Source organism: Vigna angularis, chromosome 6 (assembly GCF_016808095.1).
Source record: "Vigna angularis cultivar LongXiaoDou No.4 chromosome 6, ASM1680809v1, whole genome shotgun sequence".
Classification (NCBI taxonomy): domain Eukaryota; kingdom Viridiplantae; phylum Streptophyta; class Magnoliopsida; order Fabales; family Fabaceae; genus Vigna; species Vigna angularis.
Window position 1 is genome coordinate 5,349,510 of NC_068975.1, and position 20,590 is coordinate 5,370,099.

The window sequence follows — 20,590 nt, forward strand, 5'->3', positions numbered from 1 at the left end:
TCATACAAGATGTCAAATACAAAATAAAACGTGTTCCCTCATTGTGGACAGTGGATCTTGTTGCAGTTGTTGTGACACTAGATTGGTTGAGAACTTAAACTTAACTTTGATACCTCATCCAAAACCTTATAAACTTAATTGGTTGAATGAAGATGGGGATATAACAATCAAGGATAAAGTGAAAGTGAAACTTTCCATTAGGAACTTCAAAGATGAAGTTTTATGTGATGTAGTTCCCATGGAAGCATGTCATGTTCTATTAGGAAGACTTTGGCAATTTGATCATAAAACTATTCACAATTGTCTTTCTAATGAAATCAATATGCACCAAAAAGATAAAAAGTTTGTGCTTCACCCTCTAACATCATCACAAGTAGTGAAGGATCAAGCACAAATGCAACTAAAAAAAGAGTATGAAGAAAAAGACAAAAAAAGTCCAACTCAAGAAAAGAAAGAAGTAGTCCTTAGGGATGAAACTGAGGTGTAAGAGAGTGGTTTTCCCTCCCACAAGGTAACTCAACATGAAGCTCTTCTGAATAAAAAAGCTATACAAAACCTTCTTCATGTTGAACAACTTTCAGACCTCCTTTTGTGTCAAGGAACACTTATATGCACAACCAGTGAGTCCAACACAAAAGAATTATTTCCTTCCATCAAAAATCTTTTTAAGGAATTGATAATATATTTCCCAAAGAAGGATCCACTGGGCTTCCTCCTTTTATTGAAATAGAACATCAAATATACTTTGTGCTTAGGGATAGCCTACTAAATAGACCTACCTATAGGACTGATCCCCAAGAAACTAAGGAGATAGAGTCTTATGTCCAAGACTTACTAGAGAAGGTTTGGATTTAAAAAAGTCTAAGTCCTTGTGCTAGATAAAAGATAATGAACTAGACTAAGAGCCAAACTAGGGAAAGAGGCTAGAGGAAACTCTTAAACTCTCTCACGATGACTTTCAAGAAGACAAAATGCTCTAGAGTTATCCCAATAGAGTTTTTTCTCATTAATCTCAAAAGTGATTACAAAGGGGTGGGAAAGGTGAATTTATAGATTGATTCAAGCCACCCCACGATTCCTAACTCCCCACGCTGAAGAAAGGATCAGGTGCCACGTAATAAAGCACGTTTATAATAAGAAAGACACTTTGGAAACGAGCTACATTAAGGAGCTGAAGTAGGACGTGCGTGCTGAGCGTGTTAGGGTGTTCGCTAGGCAAGAATCCTCGTGCTCTGAGTGAGGCTTGCTTAGTCTAAGTCAGTAAATTCTTCAATTCTCTTCCCTTCTATGCATTTCCTTGTCCTTCCTTGAGTTTCCTCACCATGCTTCGAGTGATAGGTCCTTTAATGGAGTCTGGGCTTGGGCCCAAGTCATCAATACCTACAAGAAAACAAAAATATTGATAAGCAACATACCTATAAGATTGACTCACACATTCAATGGTTTTTCAACTTTTTTAAAAATGAACATAAAATGGCTAACATGGAGATAATGACAATTTGAATTCTCAAGACTTTAGACAAAAATATAGGATCATAAAATCAAAGAAAAATACTCAAAACATAATCCATGCCCATGTCAAATAACACAAAATTCTACACATACTCATATAAACAATGGAAATCCTAAAACAAAAACATGGATGATTCAAAAAGAACAAGTAGTTTGAATCAAAATTTAAAAACACATGGAACATACATGGATCAAAAACACAAACAAGACACGGTGGATCATATAAGATAACACTAAATGGGCAAGATCAAGAAACATAAAAATGGGTAAGAACTAGAGCACTTATCTCTTATAGACCTCTAAGGAAAGTGACCATAGCTAATGGAAACCATCTTAGGAGCTTGATGGAGATCCATCCAGGAAGCTACAACTTGAGCTATGGTTAGGAGAATGGAAGAAGAAGAAAGACTTCAAGGACTTCCACTCTTGTGGAAGATGGTGTTTTCAAGTTTTTTATTGCTTTCCCTTAATTCTTGTAAATATGTACATAAGTCTTTGTTTTGGGCCTTGGCCAAGATATCTTTTCTAGACTTGCTTTCACGTCAACGATTTTTAAAGTTCAACTAGAACCAGCTTCGAAGTCCAAAAGATACGTGCTTGTAATCAATGGAAAGCTCTTTGAATATAGTTTCCAACAAAAAATGAATCATCTCATTTGGAGCTCTGTGGAGAAAGTTATGGGTAATACACTCAACCAAGGTCAGAGATGATAAGATGATGTCTTGAACGAGTTTTGGGCTAGTTTCTTTAGTTAGACTTGCATGTGACGTGATTTATTAAGATGCCGACAAGTGTACCGAATCGTATCAAGTAATATAAAGAGGTAAGACCAAGTATTGTATCCCAGAGGACTCACAGCACTAAACAATTGTGTAATTGCTTAACTAATTAAGACTTAAGAACAATTTTTTGGGTTTTGAATGCAAATGCAATAAAAATAAACATGAATGCAATTTGATCAATTGAGGCTAAACACTAGAATGAATGGATGAAGTTGATAATATGAGATGATAATGTTGTTGGGATTTAGATTTCACCTAATCACTCTCATGCATATATGAATTCTTCTTCTTCATTAATGTCAATGTCACTTTCTAAAGTACTTAGCACCCGATGTCTTGGCGAAAAAAGCTTATCCTTAATTACTAGTTTACAATGTCTTGTCTCCCTAATAATTAATTTTGCATTACAAACGGAAGCTTAAGACAACCAAAACTCATATCCCTATGTCCAGGCAATACTGCTTTTGGAAGAAATTCTCCAGATCTAGATTTCCCCGTATGTGTCCATATCACAAAAACCAATAATCATGACATGAATGAGTTAAACATAACAAGCATAGAGCAAATAATAATAACCCTAATAGTTAATGAAAGAAGCATATATAAATTGGAATCAATTCAAATACATGAGAGTTTAGATGTTACATCTTCTCCAACAATAAATAAGGTTTAGTTCTCCATTATCATGAAAAAACTAGATGAACAATGGAATGAAAAAGATAGAGAAACCCAAGAAAGTGAAGAGGAGAGCTCCCACATCCCCAAATTTGCCTCCAAGGGGCAAAAATGTGTTTCTGTGCTCAAGCCATCAAGAGATATCAATCCTAGGTCGTGCAAGTCCTTAAATAGATCTAAATTGGATCATGGGCCAACATTGCTGGCGCTCAGCGCCCTAAGTGGGGCGCCTAGGCGAAACTATGAGAAAATTGGCGCTCAGCACCCCTAAAAGGGCGCTCAAGCTTTGTGCGATACATAAAACTGGCGCTCAGCCCTGACTGGCTGGCGCTCAGGGCCCCTTTCTGGCACTCAGCTTCAGCTTGACTTTTCTGCACTGTGTCTTTTTCTCTTTTTCTGCATTTCAACTCCTTGGGACTTTAAATCCTCTTTTAAATCATTCCAATAACCTACAAAATCAAGGGAATTTAGTGATAAAATCATCAAGTATACCCTTTACTCACTTATTCACAAAATTATACTAAAAACATGAGTTCAAGCAAGCTTCTAAGTAAAAAAGGATTGATTTAATATCAAAATTGAATCACAGATAACGGTATTTTCAACCGTTTTTAGTTAGACTTGCATGGGACGTGATCCAACATTTTTTTAGGCTTAAGGTACTTGGATAAAGGCTCCCTTGCATGTGATTGGATGAAGGAAAGGTAACATGTGATTGGATGAAAAAAGGATAGAGGCTCTTATTCATCCCCTTGGCCAAATAAGCTTTTATGCTCTTTCTCAAGTACATGTACTCTAGCTCTCTCCTTCAACTATAAGAGGAGAGACACCTTTTTTCTAATTTTTAGAACTTGAATGAATATAGAGAAACTTTGCCAAATTTGTATGCCTCTCTTCTTGGTTCTCATTGGAGTTGTCTTCTATTCTAGACTTTTTCTTCCTTTTCCTTCAAGGTTGGCCCAACGTCCTTCAAGGACCTTCATCAAACCACAAACTTCAAGTCATTCTCATCTCTTCTACAATGCTTTCTTTATGTCATCTTGTCTCCCTAGAGCTTCATTAATAAGGTTGAAGGAGCATCTCCATCAACTAATATGTTTGATGTTATTTGCTTGCTGTTTACAATTTTGTACCTAAACTACTTTTGTTGGTTGTTGTAAACCTTTAAATACATTTTAAATATATTCAAAATAATCTAATTTAGCACTTAGAAGTGATCAAACAGTCGATGTCCAGAAGTCAAAGTTGATCCTTCACATGCAAGCAACATCTACCTCTGGAGGTCTTCAACAAATAAGCTTCTAAGTCTCTTTTTTTTTTCAACTATTATCTCTTGTCTTGAATGTTTTGTCTTGAGTCTTTATTGTCTTTACAACACTTGATTTGAGTCATATGTGATTTCTTTATAGGAGTTTTCTAGTACTCTCTTGAATTACATTTGTTAGAGTCAATTTCATCTTTGAATCTTGTATGCTAAATTGAGATGGATCACCCTAGGATTAAAATGTGTATGCCTTGCTTGTATGTTCTACAATAGTAGAAGTATTCATCAAACATAAAATTCATTTTGTTCAAACACACATACACACCTTTAAATGCTTGGTCGAGACTAATGTGCTGCATCATTTAGCCAATAATCCAAAATAAACACCAACCTATTTTTTCCTTGTTGTTTTAAGTCTGGCCGAGACACTCCTTTAGCCTTGTGTGTGTTTGACATCATCATTTGAGCTTCCACTATCATCAATTTACAAAATATATAGGTTTGAAGCATGCGAAATTATTTCCATTCATTTTAGATCTTTCTCTTCTTGCATATATAGAGTTATTGGTGTGATTGCCTCTTGCTTGTGTAAATTCAGTATTGTTGCACTTTTTAGCTGTCCATTTATCTTGATTGTTTCACGATTCTAATTTGTTGTCTCATTGTCTTTTGTTGTGCCTTCTTTAATTTTTTTCGCACCATTTTCTTGCTTTTTAAAGTTTTTTTCCATCATTGTCTAACAAGTTTTCATTGATTTCTGGCCTCTTGGTGTGTACGCCTCTTGAAGTGTATTCGTGATTAAGTGTGGGTTCATTATACATCTTTCATTTGCTTTTGCATTGATTTAAAAATTTGAAATTGTTCTTTTGAGAGCCCATTTTATCTCTAGAGAAGATTGTGTGTGAGAACTGTTAGTGTTTTTTTTTTACTTTCACGAACCTTTTGGCTTTGTAACTTGCTCGTTTTTGTCATGTAAACATGTCTATAGGTTCAAGGCAGTCTTCCTCCAAAGGTGATAGTAATATTAGTAGCACCACTAACAAATTTAACTTGGAGAAAGCCTTCAACCAAATGCAACACCAACTTGATTTTCTCAAGCATAGAATGGAGTATTAATTCAATTTGAAAGGAAAGCAAGATTTTGGACACCAAGAACATAACCATACTGCTCATGGTGATGGTCCTTCCAAGAAGCGCCAAGATGATAGAGTTGGTGGTGACCAATTACTTCATTTGCCAAAGCTCAACTTGCCTTCATTCCATGGAGAAGAAGATCCTTTTCTATTTTTATATTGGCTAGCTAAAGTAGAGCAAGTTTTTATTTGTATAGTGTAGATGTAACTTTGCTTGTAAAGTTAGCTTCCTTAGCATTAGAGGGATACGCCATGCAATGGTTAAATAGGATGACCTTAACCACCATGGGCTCACACACGAGCACTTGGGAACATTTCAAGGACATTTGTATTTAGCACTTCGTACCTCCTCCTAGTCAAACATCTATATCAACAAGCCAACACATCATATTGAGAATATCATACATCACAAATTTAACAACCATACAATAACATGTGTTGAACTTATATCAACAAAATAAATAAATAAAATATCATTTAGGTTCTACCAAAGATGTAACCATAAGATCACTTTAGCCCATCAAAGAGCTCTCACTAAGTGAGCAACACAAACCCTGCTAAACATATCAACTCTTAAAAGAAATATATTCAAATATCAATATAATTTTATTTGTAAACTCATTTTTTTATTAGGCCTTACAATGAGACTTGAGATAGATGTTTCTTTTTGTAAAATGTTGTTTGTAAAATGTTGTCCGTTTAGACAAATGTTATTCAATAATTCATTGGATGATTCAATTTGATAGACGTTTCCTATTATCAGACGCTACTTATAACACTTTGTCTATTAGACAATATAATCTAGAAAACATTATTGTAAGCTTGTTTTTGTCTAGAAAATATGTTCCAAAATATATTTCTCTTGGACGTTTTTCTTTTAAAATAATATTTCTTTCAAAGTGATATTTTGTTTAGTGTTGTTTGTTAAACTTCAAAACTTGGGTTGTTAGACGATCTAGTCTCTAGACAATATTGTTTTAACAATATCCCCTTTTTTTATGTTTAACAAATACACATGCTAAACAAAAGGATTTTGAAAAGATTTTAGGACATATGTATTAGAGCGTGTATATGTATCATAGTATGTGATTATAAAATTTTTCAGAGCTATCAAATTTTCTTAAAACTATCAAAGCATTTATATATCGGAGCTTGTTAACTTAAACAGTTTTAAACGAAGTATATCAAAGCTGAGTATATTAAACATATCATCGTGATGTATGATTCTTATCAAAGTGAAATGAATATCAAAACAATAGTATCAGAGTAGATATGTATCAGAGCTAACAAATATAAGCAACCAAATATAAGTAGATTTTTGGAATGCAACAGAGCAGAATGAGATATATCATAAATTTTTCTGTACTGAGTATCAGATTATAACATTCAAAACTATCAGATATCATGTCAACTTGAGAAAACGATTTACATTTCTTGCCAACCTGACCAGGCTAGGAACGTGACACATCTTTTGTGATTAAGCTATCTTACGGACTTGAGGACACAATACACGTGTCTTAAATGGGTTGAAAATGTGACACACAGTTTACCACGTAAAAAAAACTAATGACATTGGTCATAAAGAACTAAAAAATGAATGAAAACCAAAATCAGACGATAATTTAGAGATAGAAATATATATATTATCCAACATTTTTCAAGTAATCTTCATTATATTTATCTTTGGAGTTCGAATTTTTTTCCATTAAGAAACAATATATCACTACAAAAATTTAGATTTTTTCTGTGGGTTATTTTTTTCATTTCCAGCAGTTTTAACCCTCGAAAAATATGTTACTCGCGGTTAGGAAAACCGTTGGGAAAAGCTGCGTCGCTAAGTAATTTCCGGCGATTTTTTGAAAAACTGTCGGAATTAGCGGGGGTTTTGAAAAAACCGCCGAAATTAGCGGGGGTTTTGAGAAAACTGCCACAATTAACGGGAATTTTGAGAAAACCACTGGAATTAGCGGGAGTTTTGAGAAAACAGCTAGAATTAGCGGGGGTTTTGCTGAAACTACTGGAACAAGTGGGGGTTTTATTTGGAACCGCCAGAACTAACCGGGGTTTAATAAAACTGCCGGTATTTTCTGTTTTATCTAGTTGAGGTTTTGAAAACCGTCGATAATAGTAATAATTTAATTTTTTTTATTATCCAAATTATTTAATTAATGTGATTAACCTGAAATATGTTTAATATTAAAGAAACCAAAAGTAATTATTATTATTTAAAATAAATTGTAAAATTAAAAATACAATTAATTTATCAACTTAAGAAATAACACATGTTCGGTCCTAAAAATTAAAAATAAACATGTTCTTTTACATAACAAATCAAAAAGTACTATGAATAACAATTATCATTCTTGTTGTTCTTCATTTTCTTCATCATTTGACACGTTTTCTTGTTCAAATACCTACAGTATAAATTAAGAATATAAATAAAGAACTATTCCTAAACCTAAAGCAGAAAAGCACAACAGAGTAAAAATTAAAGGAACAAACAAGATATAAATTGGAATAAACAAGATATAAATCTTGCAAGAAAATTAAAAGAAAATAGTAACAATAATTCTATAATCGGAAAGACCAAAAAACAAATATAAAAATTGAAACTGAAATCAAAAGAAAAAGAACATTTCCCATATATTACTGTGAAAACAAGGCAATAAATTCCCATCTATATTAGTATTAGAATCTTTAAAATAAATTCAATTTATCAAGCTTTTCTTCAATCATTTATTCCTTAAAGCATCAACGTGTTTCTCTTCGTAAGTATTGTAGATAAAGTAAATGTCTTAGAACCTATAAAACATCTAACTATATTAGTTTTTAATACTTTCAATAAAAAAAAATGTTATTACTGAAAATATATTATATTATTTGGTAAAATATATTTTTATAAAAAAAATATATAAGAATAGTTTTTCTGGTAAAAAAACACTCTTTTAATAAGATTATTATATTATTAAAAAATGAATCAGACAAAATCTATTTAAATAAGAATTTTGATATCTTTCCATAACAGAAACAAGTTTGACAACTTACAACTACAACAGGTATGCAGACAACTTTGCTTTCATCTTTGAACCACACAAATTGAGCTGGAGACATCAAGAACAATAATCAGTAAGATGAAACAATAAATAAAAGGAAATTGGCAACAAATCAAGCTCAAGCTGTGCCCTAGAAAAATGAAGTTTTAGACATCCCTATAATGGTTTTTTATGATGTTCAGAATCTCAAAGGGAAAAAGGGTCCTTAAGAAGTTTGTTAGATTACAATTGAAAGTATGGCACATCTTGATCTCTATATCTGTAATGAAAGGAGACATTGCATAACTTTAGTGGAGCCATGGAAAGAAAGATAGTCTTTAACAAAGCAAGTATATTTGCTCTTTTTTTTTAACAAAGAAAAACATTGACAGAAATAATATGGTTAGGGAAAAACACATTGTACTTCTTTATTTGCAAAACAAAAGGGAAGGAGAGAAAAGAGAGATTGGTAAAAGGTGGATAGAGTTAGATATGCATAAACTAGAACTAGGATGCCAATCATTAGCAAGGAATAAACATTTTTCTCCACCTAATGGAAGCACCAACGATGCTTCACATGCTGCATGGGAAAGTAAAGTGAATCGAAATTGTAAAACCAAATGACAAAGAAGTTTATCATTATTCTTGAATGTATAATGTTAATCTAGTATCAAATCTAAAATTAACAAGAATATACCTGATTATCTCCAAAAGTCACAAAAACAATGTTGTGGGACACTCCAGTAAAAGGTTTTTCATCTCTTTCAAAAACTCTTCAAAAGACCCAAAAATGACATCCTCTAAATGAAACTAGAGGGATGCAACACTATTCTTCAATTGTCATCGTAACATAACATTGATACACCATATTCTCAATCCTATGAAAAAGTAGAGGAGTTTAACTAACTTAATGGAATTAGAACAAGTCAGAGAGATTATCACATGCATGAAAATGAAAATGAGTAAAAAAAACTTTTTTAATATGGGAATGAAAAAGTGATGAAGGAAATGTATCAAACCAGTCTCAGAAATCAAGCGGAAGCCAACAAGATAGCCAAAATCGTGAATGAAAAAAAAATCATCAATCTCTATGTCCCTCCAATATATGAGTGCCTAATCCAGCACCTTTCCATACCTTAAAATATAATTTAATCATATAATGGTGGAAGCCAATAAATGGAGAAAGTGATAAATAATATGATATGCCAATAATTCTAAAAGAACAAACCTCGTTACAACTTGTATACCTCCTTAAACCATCATAACATCATGTGAAAAGCATGCAAACACAGTAACACTCAATTTTAAATTCTTAGTGAAGGAGATACAAGTAAAAAACCATTCAACTTAGTAAACTAGAATCAGAATTTTTATATCAGTCAAAATTACACAAACACGAGGTAAACAAACAAAAGTATTCTACAGAACCTATTCACAATGTTAGGTTGTTTCCCCTTAATACTCCTAATGTCACCATCAACCACAATGCAAAACCTCAAAAAGGGAACTCATGAGTTAAAAAAATGGCTTTAAAATAACAGTCATTAACTCAATGACCAAAACATGAAAAAACCTACTTAAAATAGGATTTGGTTATGTTAGGGCCTGGCGGGTTTACGAGAGAAGAAGATATAGGAGGGGGAGAGAAGGGGACCGGACGGTAGAGGACAGTGGCCGAATAGTTGAAAACGAGGACGCGCGTCCTGAGCGAGGGGAGCTGCCCGAGCGAGGACCGAGGACGAGCGTCCTGAGCGAGCAGAGCAAGGACGAGCGTCCTGAGCAAGTAGAAGTAACAGGAAGGGCGGACGAGCGTCCTGAGCGAGGACCGAGGACGAGCGTCCTGAGCGAGTGGAAGCAGCAAGGGCGGAACGAGCGGAACGAGGACGAGCGTCCTAAACAAGCGGAAGCACCAACGAGCGTCTAACTGACAATAGTAGGATAAGCGGGAAACTCGTGGGACGCTCCTCAGGATATTATAGTAGTAAATATAGTAAATAAGGATAGAAATATTCTTACCAGATAATTATAATAAATAGGCATAATTACTATTATTCTATACCTTTTTGAGAAGGCGTAATTAGTATTAATAAAGGAGGAACCTAGGGTTTACGGCACGTTTTGATTAAGGAGTTTGTAAGAGAGGTTAGGCTCTCAAGTAACTGACGGAGACCCTGCTCCCAGTTATTGGTTGTGTTACTGTGATACCCATATTTACAGTTAATAAAGAGTTTTATTCAGTATTTTCCCATTGTTAACTGTTTTGGGGAATTGAAAGGGTGTGAGCGGCAAGTTACCATACTCAGGTACGTAACAGGTTATGTCTTCTAGTTACTGCCAATGCAAAAATAATGGCATATTACAGTTGAAGGAAATAACCTTAACAAAACTACAAATGCATGAATACTATTGAAGGAAACAAAATTCCACTAAGATAATCAGCAAATAGCATATAGAGGAAAGTAAAGTTGTACAGAACCTTGATTTTTTCCAAAATATTGTACAACCATCAATTAGATTACCTGTACGCATGTATAAGAAGAAAAAATGTTATTAGACTTTATAATGCAGCAGAACTATTTATTTAACACGAAACGAGCTCCCATGATATTGTTCTCACTCAACAATACCCTTTAGGAGAATCAGAAATGGTTTCCAAAAAAACAATGGTTGTGCCGAAAGCTTTCGGTACATTATTGGCAATTCAATGGACTAAAATAACACATTGGTTGATGAAAGGAAAGAGAGGGAGGTGAAAATACCTTTAACTTTCTTTTCAATCCGGGCCTCACCAACCATTTCAGTAGCCACACCAACACCAATCCAAGAAAACCACAAATCAATTACTAAAAGATCAAGAGTAAAACCCTAAATTCTTTCCCGTTTTTGTAAATAATGAAACCCTAAATCTATTCTCGTCCTCCATCATTCTACTGCAAAATAAAAAAAAAAGGAAAGATGAGAATTACCTGCAAGTTGAGATGTAGGTTTGTAGGTTGTACGAGGAAGACAATGAATGACTCGCGATTCAGTGGTGGCGAGATGATCTTGCTGCGATTTCTTGCAGGTTTTGCAATGGCTAGGTTTGGTGCTAATGGTAGTTGCGAATCTTAGAGCTACAATGAGTGGCTAAGACTTTGGTGGAACGAACCTCGGAGGTGGCTCGTGGTGGTGCCTGCGTGAATAGGTTTTCCTATTGGTTGCAATGAAGAAGGTGGTAGGTGGTTGCTGATTCGTCACGGCGGCATGAGACTAATGGTGAGATCTATGATGGAGAAGAAGAAGCGGTGTCGCCGTTGGTGGGAGGAAGAGAAATTGATGGTTTGCTTACTTGTTGTTCAAATGCAGGTTAATGAAGATGGATGTGTGAACAACTTCGATTTGGAGAGACAAGAAGGAAAGAAAGAGAAATATTACTGCGATTTCAAAGAGACAAGAAGTGGGAATTAAAAAGTTTTAGAATATTTATGTGTGCTATAAAAACTCATAACTTAGTTGCGGTCTTCACTAACCACCAGAAATTTAGGGGGTTTTTTCATAAAACCGCTGGAAATTTAAGGGTTTTAAAAACACCGAAAATAAACCCTGACTATATTGTATTATTTTTGTAGAGTATGAGCTCTTGAAGGATTGAATTGAAGTCAACACTAGTAGAGGTTTTAGAAGAGAATTACAAGAAGTAGTGGAGGTTTGATGAAGACTGGTTGTGTGGCAAACACACCAAGATTAATTATGTGAAAGAAAGATTCGTATTAATTGAGGTTTAGAGGTTCTGATTTGTTTCGAGAATGATTGCTAGACCAAATCTACACTATTGATCACTAGGACATTTTAACATAGAGGTAAGATTTTCATGTTCGTAAGGTTGTGGGGAGTAGTATCTTTGACAAAATAGGTTGTTCCTTCTATCTGGTAAGTCTAATTTTCGAGGACAAAAATTCTTGTTGTTGGGGAGAATGTAAGAACTGAGAACTTTAAAGATTTTGGAGTGGACAGGTGTGTGGGAATAATGGGACCGAATGATTTATATTAAAATAATATTACTATATAAAGGAAAATTTCAAATGTTCGTCCCATTTTCTAATACAACCATTTCTCTCTAAATCTTCTTCTTTTTTCTTTTCTCCTCCTTCTCTCTAAAAATCTCTCATCTTACTTCATCTGATTTTCAATCAGACCGAGCTTAAGTAATCTTGGAATCAAAAACATCATTTTCCACCGATCAAAGTCTTGTTTAGAGCTGGTAAGTCTCGATTTCTTGATCTCTTGTGAGATTCCGAAACTTTTTTACACATGCAAGCCAAGTTTCTGGTTGCATGTGTTCAACAGCTTCTTCTTCCCATTTCTGATCACATTTTTGGTCTTTTTGGTGGTCTATCCTCATCAATCAGTAAGCTATAGGTGTTCTTGGGATTTTCTGGAAGTGTGAGCAAATTTATGGAAGGGTAGAAGATTGCGTTTCGTTAAGAGGTAAGGGAAGCTAGTTAAATTAAATTGTGATTTTCTATGTATGAAATTACTGTTTGGATGGTTGCATGTGTGTAACTTGAATGTTTAATTGAATTGTGTTGAATCTGTGAATGTTGGAACCTATGAACTAGTTGGAGTTTCTCTGCATAAGTTTTGATATGTTATAATCTTAAGAAAGTGGGTATGCGAATATGATAGTTTGGGGTTGGGAGTGAAATCCGGTATGGGACTCTTTGGGATGATTTAGAACGATTTTAGGTACCTTTGGATAGGCTTAAAATGGTATATGAATCATGTTTGGAGGATTAGAAGTTGGGAAGTGGTAGGAATTGGTGAAGATAGTGGTTGATCATGATTCTGTAGCTATTCTGCATAATTATGCAAATAGCCGAGTGTCATTCATTGACCATTTGGCTTTCTTCTTGTGTTCGGTTTTAACTGAATTCTAGTTCTATAGAGCTTTTCAGCTAATGACCGATTGGTCTTGTACTAGTATTCTGTTTTAGTCATAGCGATCGGTCTTAGTGAGGTGTGTGGTCTCTTAGTAGTGATCAGTCATAGTGAGGTGTGTGGTCTCTTAGTAGCGATCGATCTTAGTGGGTTGTGTGGTCTCTTAGTAGCGATCGGTCTTAGTGGAGTGTGTGGTCTCTTAATAACGATCGGTCTCCAACATTCACAGGGTGTTCGGTATTGTTCATATATGTTTGGTGATTTCTCTAAGGCCCATATTTATATTTATTCCAGTGTGCTATTTTAATTAATTGTTCCAATTGCTTTGATGGCTGATGTATGCATTATCAGAATGGTGTCAAATTGAAAGTATGGTAATATGGATGTGAAAGAGAATTCCAAGGAGGAATGTCTCAGTAAATTGTTATCAAGGTTGTGGTAAAGTATGAATATGGACAGCGAAATCCATGGCATTCATCCTGAAATTCTAATGATTATCAATTCTCATGTAGAGATGGGTAATGCATTGTGTGAGAATGTTAGGAGGTCCTAGCCTATAGGGTCTTAGGTGAGTTATCACGGATTAACCTTGGGTGACAGCTGATGGTTTTCTAGTTACTATATCACCCAGGTGCACGAACGACCTCAAGCTACATATTCATACAATCCGGATGGTCAAGTCAAGTGTTCGGTCATTGCCTGTAGTGTATGGTCGGTCATTGTATACTTGAAATGATTGGTTGACACATGCTTAGGTATTTGTTTAATTTGCATGATTAGTATAATCAATTAAATTACTTTAGTTTACCCTTGCTTTTCTGTGGCCTGTCTTTGTATGTTGTTTCTCTTTTGCGATGATCACCTTAATGGTATGAGCTAAGAAATACAGTCTTTCAATTGGAGCAGCTAAAGGGGGGAAAGTGAAACTGATAGTATAGGTAGTTATGTTTGTTCTTCAGGTGAAATTTTTATTCCCCAAATCTGTAGTTTTGTTTTATCATGCATGTAATGTTTCATTTTAGTAAGTTTTATATTATTAAATTTGGAAAGTTACAAAATTAAAGTAAAATATATTTTTATAAAATTTAATCTATATATATTTACATTTTTTAAAAACAGTAAGCTAACGAGAAATCACAAGGATTAAAAATTAAAATAAGTAAAAAGAAAATTAGAGCTAATATTCTTTAAATATAAAATATACGAAAATTGAAAAAAAGCTACTGACTATAGTATTATAAATTATTGACTCACCATCCATAACATATATTGATATAGTAAATGTAATAATCTAACGATGGGAAAAATATCAATAAATTACTATTATGTATTTTTAAAAATAATTAGTTTTAATTATGAGTGTTTTAATTTAAAAATAATTAGTTTTAATTTTGAGACCGTGAAACTAATGCGTACAATACTGGTTGAATTGAATGGTCAAAATGTTGAACTGTTTGAGGATGATGATAAGCTTTAGTGTGTGGTGGTCATTACTCAACAACCCTCCTGTCCACTAAATTTCAAACGCGTACTCAAATCAAACTGTGTCAAGCTTTCTTTTTCTTAATCAAATTACCATCTTCGACACTATTTTTTTCATAATCATAAATAAAACGAGTTTTTATCTTCATTCATAATTACTGTTTATTTTCTCACATCGTAATTCGTTGTCATCCATTTTTATTTTTTCTAAAACTTTATTTGTTATGAGTTTTTGATGTGTATGTTAGGGTTTCGTGAAGCATTAAATAGGGAATTAAATGGTGTCGTAATTGTTGATAATAACAAGACTAATATTAGGAGATTCAGCACATGCGCAAATATCAGGTCCAGGTTCAGCAAATGCGTGGAAAGTGAAGGGACATCAGGGAAGAAATAAATAGAGAGGGGGAGTCCTGTCCTCTTTACGATCTATCTTTTCCCCAATCCAATCTCTATATCTCTCCCCCGTTCGTTTCCGCCCATTATCATGGCTGAAAACGCGGTGGCCACCAGGAAGCGTTGCGGCACCAATGATATAGTTTCGGACGGCGATGTGAAGAGGAAGAACGCGGCACGCGACATGGACCCTGCCGCCGCATTGGCCCTCACGCGTCACGAGTTCGGGGAGCACGGCGGCGTCAACATGTCCATCGAGGCCTCCGCCACGTTCACGGTCATGGAGCCCGAGACCCTCCGCCGAATGTTCGCCGGTGAGCTGGGCCCCGACCGTGACTTCTTCATCTACAGCCGCCATTTCAACCCGACGGTGCTGAACCTGGGCCGCCAGATGGCGGCCATGGAAGGCACCGAGGCGGCCTATTGCACCGCCAGCGGCATGTCCGCTATCTCTTCGGTGCTCTTACAGTTGTGCAGCTCCGGCGGACACGTGGTGGCGTCCAACACGCTCTACGGCGGGACCCACGCCCTGCTCTCGCATTTCTTTCCCAGGACATCCAACATCAACACGACCTTCGTGGACATAGACGATTTGGAGAGCGTGGAGAGCGCCATCGTGGAAGGGAAGACGAAGGTACTGTACTTCGAGTCCGTGGCCAATCCCAGCCTGAAGGTGGCCAACATTCCGGAACTGTGCCGCGTGGGACACGCGAAAGGCCTGACCGTGGTGGTGGACAACACCTTCGCTCCCATGGTCATCTCTCCCGCCCGTCTCGGTGCTGACGTGGTGGTTCACAGCATCTCGAAGTTCATCAGCGGCGGTGCTGACATTATTGCAGGTCCCTTTCCTCCTAAGCATATTTGTTGCCGTGATTTGAAATATAAATATATATGCATGCATGCAAGCGTGCATGCAGGGTTTGGTATGCTGATAATGAAATGTTTGGATTGGCAGGGGCTGTGTGCGGGCCAGCGAGTCTGGTGAATTCGATGATGGACCTTCACCAGGGGGCTCTGATGCTGCTGGGTCCGACGATGAATGCGAAGGTGGCGTTCGAGCTGTCAGAGAGAATTCCTCACCTGGGCCTTCGGATGAAGGAACACAGCCACCGAGCGTTAGTGTTCGCGACGAGGCTGAAGAAACTGGGAGTGAAGGTGATCTACCCAGGGCTGGAAGAGCACCCACAGCATCAGCTCCTGAAATCAATGGCGAACATGGAGTACGGGTACGGGGGGCTTCTTTGCATCGACATGGAAACGGTGGATAGGGCTAACAAGTTGATGAGTCTGTTGCAAAACGATGTTCAGTTTGGGTTCATGGCGGTGAGCTTGGGGTATTACGAGACTCTGATGTCCTGCTCTGGAAGCAGCACCAGCAGTGAGATGACTGCGGAGGAGCAGAGGACTGCCGGCATCTCCCCAGGTCTCATCAGGATGTCTATTGGATACATTGGCACTTTGGAGCAGAAATGGACTCAGATGGAAAAGGCACTCACTAGATTCAACGACACCCACCCCATCCCGTAGTTCTTTCTCTTCTCTTCTTCTTCTTCTTCTTATGCTCCAACTCTATGGAATCTTTTATTTTTATTCAATAAAACTATATTTATGTTGCATCAACCATTCTTAACTGCATTCAAACCATCCTCTTCTTCCTTCTCTACTAGGATGAAGGACGTGTAACATTATTTAATTTACTTGTTAATTAAATTTAATAATAAATAATATTAATTACTAGGACATTCGTTCAAAATAATGATAGAAAGTTATTTTTAAAAAAGGTATGATTAGTTGAGATTAGTATGTAAAAGCTGTCTACTTTTATAGGATCGCGATATTCTAACAACGCCAATTTGACAAAGATTTGACAACGTCACGTGTCAAGTTTTAATTGGTTGAATTTGAATGTTTTTTTAATTTAAAATCTGATTTGGAATGGGTTGAAGTTTGGATTCCGAAACTGCCCTCTTCGTTTTCGAACTCTATCTTCTCTCCTTATCACTGTCTTCTCTCTCCATTTTAGGGATTTGAATTTCATTTCAACTTCTATCTTCATAGCAGTGTTCTCCCTCCTCCATTTTTGCAGTTGTTTGTTCGTCATCATTGAAAGACCAAGTTAAGGTGTTTCTGGGTTGAGAGGTGAGTTCCTGCACCATTGACAAAGAACTGATATTGTTGTAATCGATTACAGGGAGCTGGTAATCGCTTACCAGTAGAAAAATCTCCTTTTATACCGAAAGTTGAAGAGTGCTACCCAGACGTGGCTTAAGCACTCCCCGGGAATATTTTGGATTCGTCATGACTGTCTTTTGAAGGTTTTATGGATGGATCATTAATGGAACACTTCAAGTTGGAATACTTCAATATTAAACAAATATAAACGAAATAATGAAGGGTATTGAGTAATGAAAAATTATAACAATATTAAAAAGCACATACATTAATAAAAAAACGTAATGACATTTCACGAAACAACAAGTTTTGAAATGAAAAGATACATAACAGTATACAATGAAATGTAATCTAAGAAGATGGTTGTCGATCAAATTGATTGCAGAAGTTAATAACTTCTTCCTCTACGAGTTGTGCAAAAATTGTCATGAACTTGAACTACCTTGGTTCAAACACTTATAAGTGGTTTTCTCCAATTGAGGTGAGGTGCATAACCCATGCTGTCAACTTTGACCTTTGCTGACTATTTTAATCATAACCTTTTACACAGACCTCCAAATGATGTGATTCTTTTTTTATTAGAAAGTAGACTCAAATATCTTTCCAATGACTACTAATTTATAATTTTTGGACACCTGAGTAGTTGCAGTTAATTCCTTAAAGTTAACGTTTTATATATTTCTACCACCTCTGACCTTCGCTGGTTGTTTTGCTCATAACTTTCTCCACCGAACTCCAAATGCGTTGATTCTTGTTTTGTTGGAAAGCGCTTTGAGTCTGTATTCCAACAAAACAAGAATCAAGTCATTTGGAGTTCGGTGGAGAAAGTTAAAAACAAAACAAGTAGCAAAGTTCAGAAAAACAGAGTTGGGGAGCAGTGTTTATCTAGATGGGGAGTACAGTTGAAGTTTTTGTACACATTACCCTTTTTCCTCTGGTAATCGATTACAAGACCCCTGTAATCGATTACTAGAGGAAAAAGGGTAATTTGTACAGAAACTTCAACTGTACTCCCCAGCTAGATGAACATTGCTCCCTATTCTTTATTTTTGTTGAATTTTTCCTTTTTTGAGATGGGTGAGTGAGTTCAATGTTATTCGGTGAGCTCTCTGCACCAATAATGAGGTTAGATCATTGATTTCTTCAAAATAAAAATGTCCATTTAGGTGGTTTTCTCCAATTGAGGTGAGGTGCATAACCCATGCTGTCAACTTTGACCTTTGCTGACTATTTTAATCATAACTTTTTCCACATACCTCCAAATGATGTGATTCTTTTTTTATTAGAAAGTAGACTCAAATATTTTTCCAATGACTACTAATTTATAATTTTTGGACACCTTAGTAGGTTCAGTTAATTCCTTAAAGTTAACATTTTATATATTTCTACCACCCTGACTTTTGCTGGTTGTTTTCCTCAAAAATTTCTCCACCGAACTCCAAATGAGTTGATTCTTGTTTTGTTGGAAAGATCTTTGAGTCTAGATTCCAACAAAACAAGAATCAAGTCATTTGGAGTTCGGTGGAGAAATTTAAGAACAAAATAAGTAGCAAAAGTCAGAAAAACAGAGTTGGGGAGCAATGTTCATCTAGCTCGGGAGTACAGTTGAAGTTTCTGTACAAATTACCCTCTTTCCTCTACTAATCGATTACAAGACCCCTGTAATCGATTACCAAAAGAAAATGGGTATTTTGTACAAAAACTTCAACTGTACTCCCTAGCTAGATGAACACTACTCCCCATTCTCTATTTTTGTTGAATTTTTCATTTTTTGAGATGGGTGAGTATGTTAAACGTTATTGGGTGTGCTCCCTGCACCAATAATGAGGTTAAGTCATTGATTTCTTCAAAAAAAATGTACATTTAGGTGGTTTTCTCCAACTGAGGTGAGGTGCATGATCATTGTTTGTTCGTCATCATTGACACAGGACTGATGTTGTTGTAATTGATTACAGGGAGCTGGTAATCGATTACCAGTGGAAAAATCCCCTTTTGTACCAAAACTTGAGGAGTGCTACCCAGACATGGCCGAAGCACTCCCCAACAGTCCTGACGACTGTGTTTTCAAGGTTTTGTGGATTAATCCCCCCTGTTGGTGACGGTTTAAGGCGTTCACAACAAGCAATTTCAACTTTGGTGAGTCCTATGTAGATGGAAGACCCACGAAGGGTGTTTATAGGTTGAGAGGTAAGGTTCTGGAGAAATGGCGAAGGAACAACGGTGCCAGCGGAAAAATGAGAGCTTTGGAGAAATGGCGCACAGAAATCACTTCAATGGCGTAGAGAGAGAGAGAGACGACTTCCTCCAAAGACACTGGTGGACCCAAGCGACGGACGAACAACGGTGGACAGAGACACCACTTTAAGGACGGAGAGAGTTTCAAAGGAAGGAACTTTAATGACGGAGATAGAGTTTTGAAGGATCTTTCGGTGAAGGGGAGAGAAAGTTTCAAAAAGGGGGAGAGAGAGTTTCAAAAAGGGGGAAAGAGAGTAGGGTTTCTGAAAAGCGCCAAAAAGTTTCTGAAAATTATTCCAAAAATGTCCTCCAAATCAAAATGAATCTTTAAACAAAAATTAATAAAAACAACCAATGACAGTGAGACACGTGTTGTTGTCAAATTGTTGTCAAAAATCTGTTGTTGAAGAAACGTTTTCCACTTTTATATTCGCTCTCTAAAATGATTTCTACTCATAAAAATGGAGATTTTGATTAATAGATTACGAGTTAAGTAGTATCTATTATATATAATTATTTTATCTTTTGAAAATAATTGATTTACAATGTAGTACCTCATTACAAATCTATTTTGGAAACTTTCGTTTAACTTTTCACTCGTACAGTAAGAGGAAACGACACAGGTTATTTTTGTTCATAGGCAGCGGTTCTTGAACTAGAGACATATTCAGGCAAGCGATTCTAATTTCAATTCCAGATTCTAATTTCAAACTCCCAAACTTAAAAAAATCAAGATTGCAAAGAAAGAAGCCCAAAAATGAATTTTAAATGAAATCCCTATCTCACACCCTTCTTCTAGATTCCCTACACTCCTTCCTTTCTCACGCCCTTCTTTCAATCCTCTGTCCACCGTCCTCCGTCGTTCCACTTCTTCCGCTAGACGAGTGACCAGAATGGCTATGAAAAACATTAAAGATGAACAAGACCCGCGCTTGGAGAGAATCTCCTCTGTAATCCGAGTTATACCTGATTTTCCTAAGGCAGGAATTT

The 20,590-nt window shown here is 36.1% G+C and overlaps 1 protein-coding gene across 1 annotated transcript; it reads left to right on the top strand.

Moving 5' to 3' along the window:
* The first annotated feature begins 15,133 nt into the window (after window positions 1-15,133).
* LOC108341975 (methionine gamma-lyase) lies at window positions 15,134-16,813 on the top strand. The gene is made up of 2 exons (XM_017579675.2): window positions 15,134-16,032; window positions 16,149-16,813. Exons 1-2 carry the CDS (start codon window positions 15,285-15,287, stop codon window positions 16,718-16,720), a joined length of 1,320 nt encoding a protein of 439 aa, XP_017435164.1. The 5' UTR covers window positions 15,134-15,284; the 3' UTR covers window positions 16,721-16,813.
* Window positions 16,814-20,590: the final 3,777 nt, after the last annotated feature.

Coding starts and splice junctions, on each gene's coding strand:
- LOC108341975 (XM_017579675.2), top strand. CDS start 15,285: ATGGCTGAAAACGCGGTGGCCACCAGGAAGCGTTGCGGCACCAATGAT. Junction 16,033..16,148: donor CGGTGCTGACATTATTGCAG/GTCCCTTTCCTC, acceptor TTGGATTGGCAG/GGGCTGTGTGCGGGCCAGCG.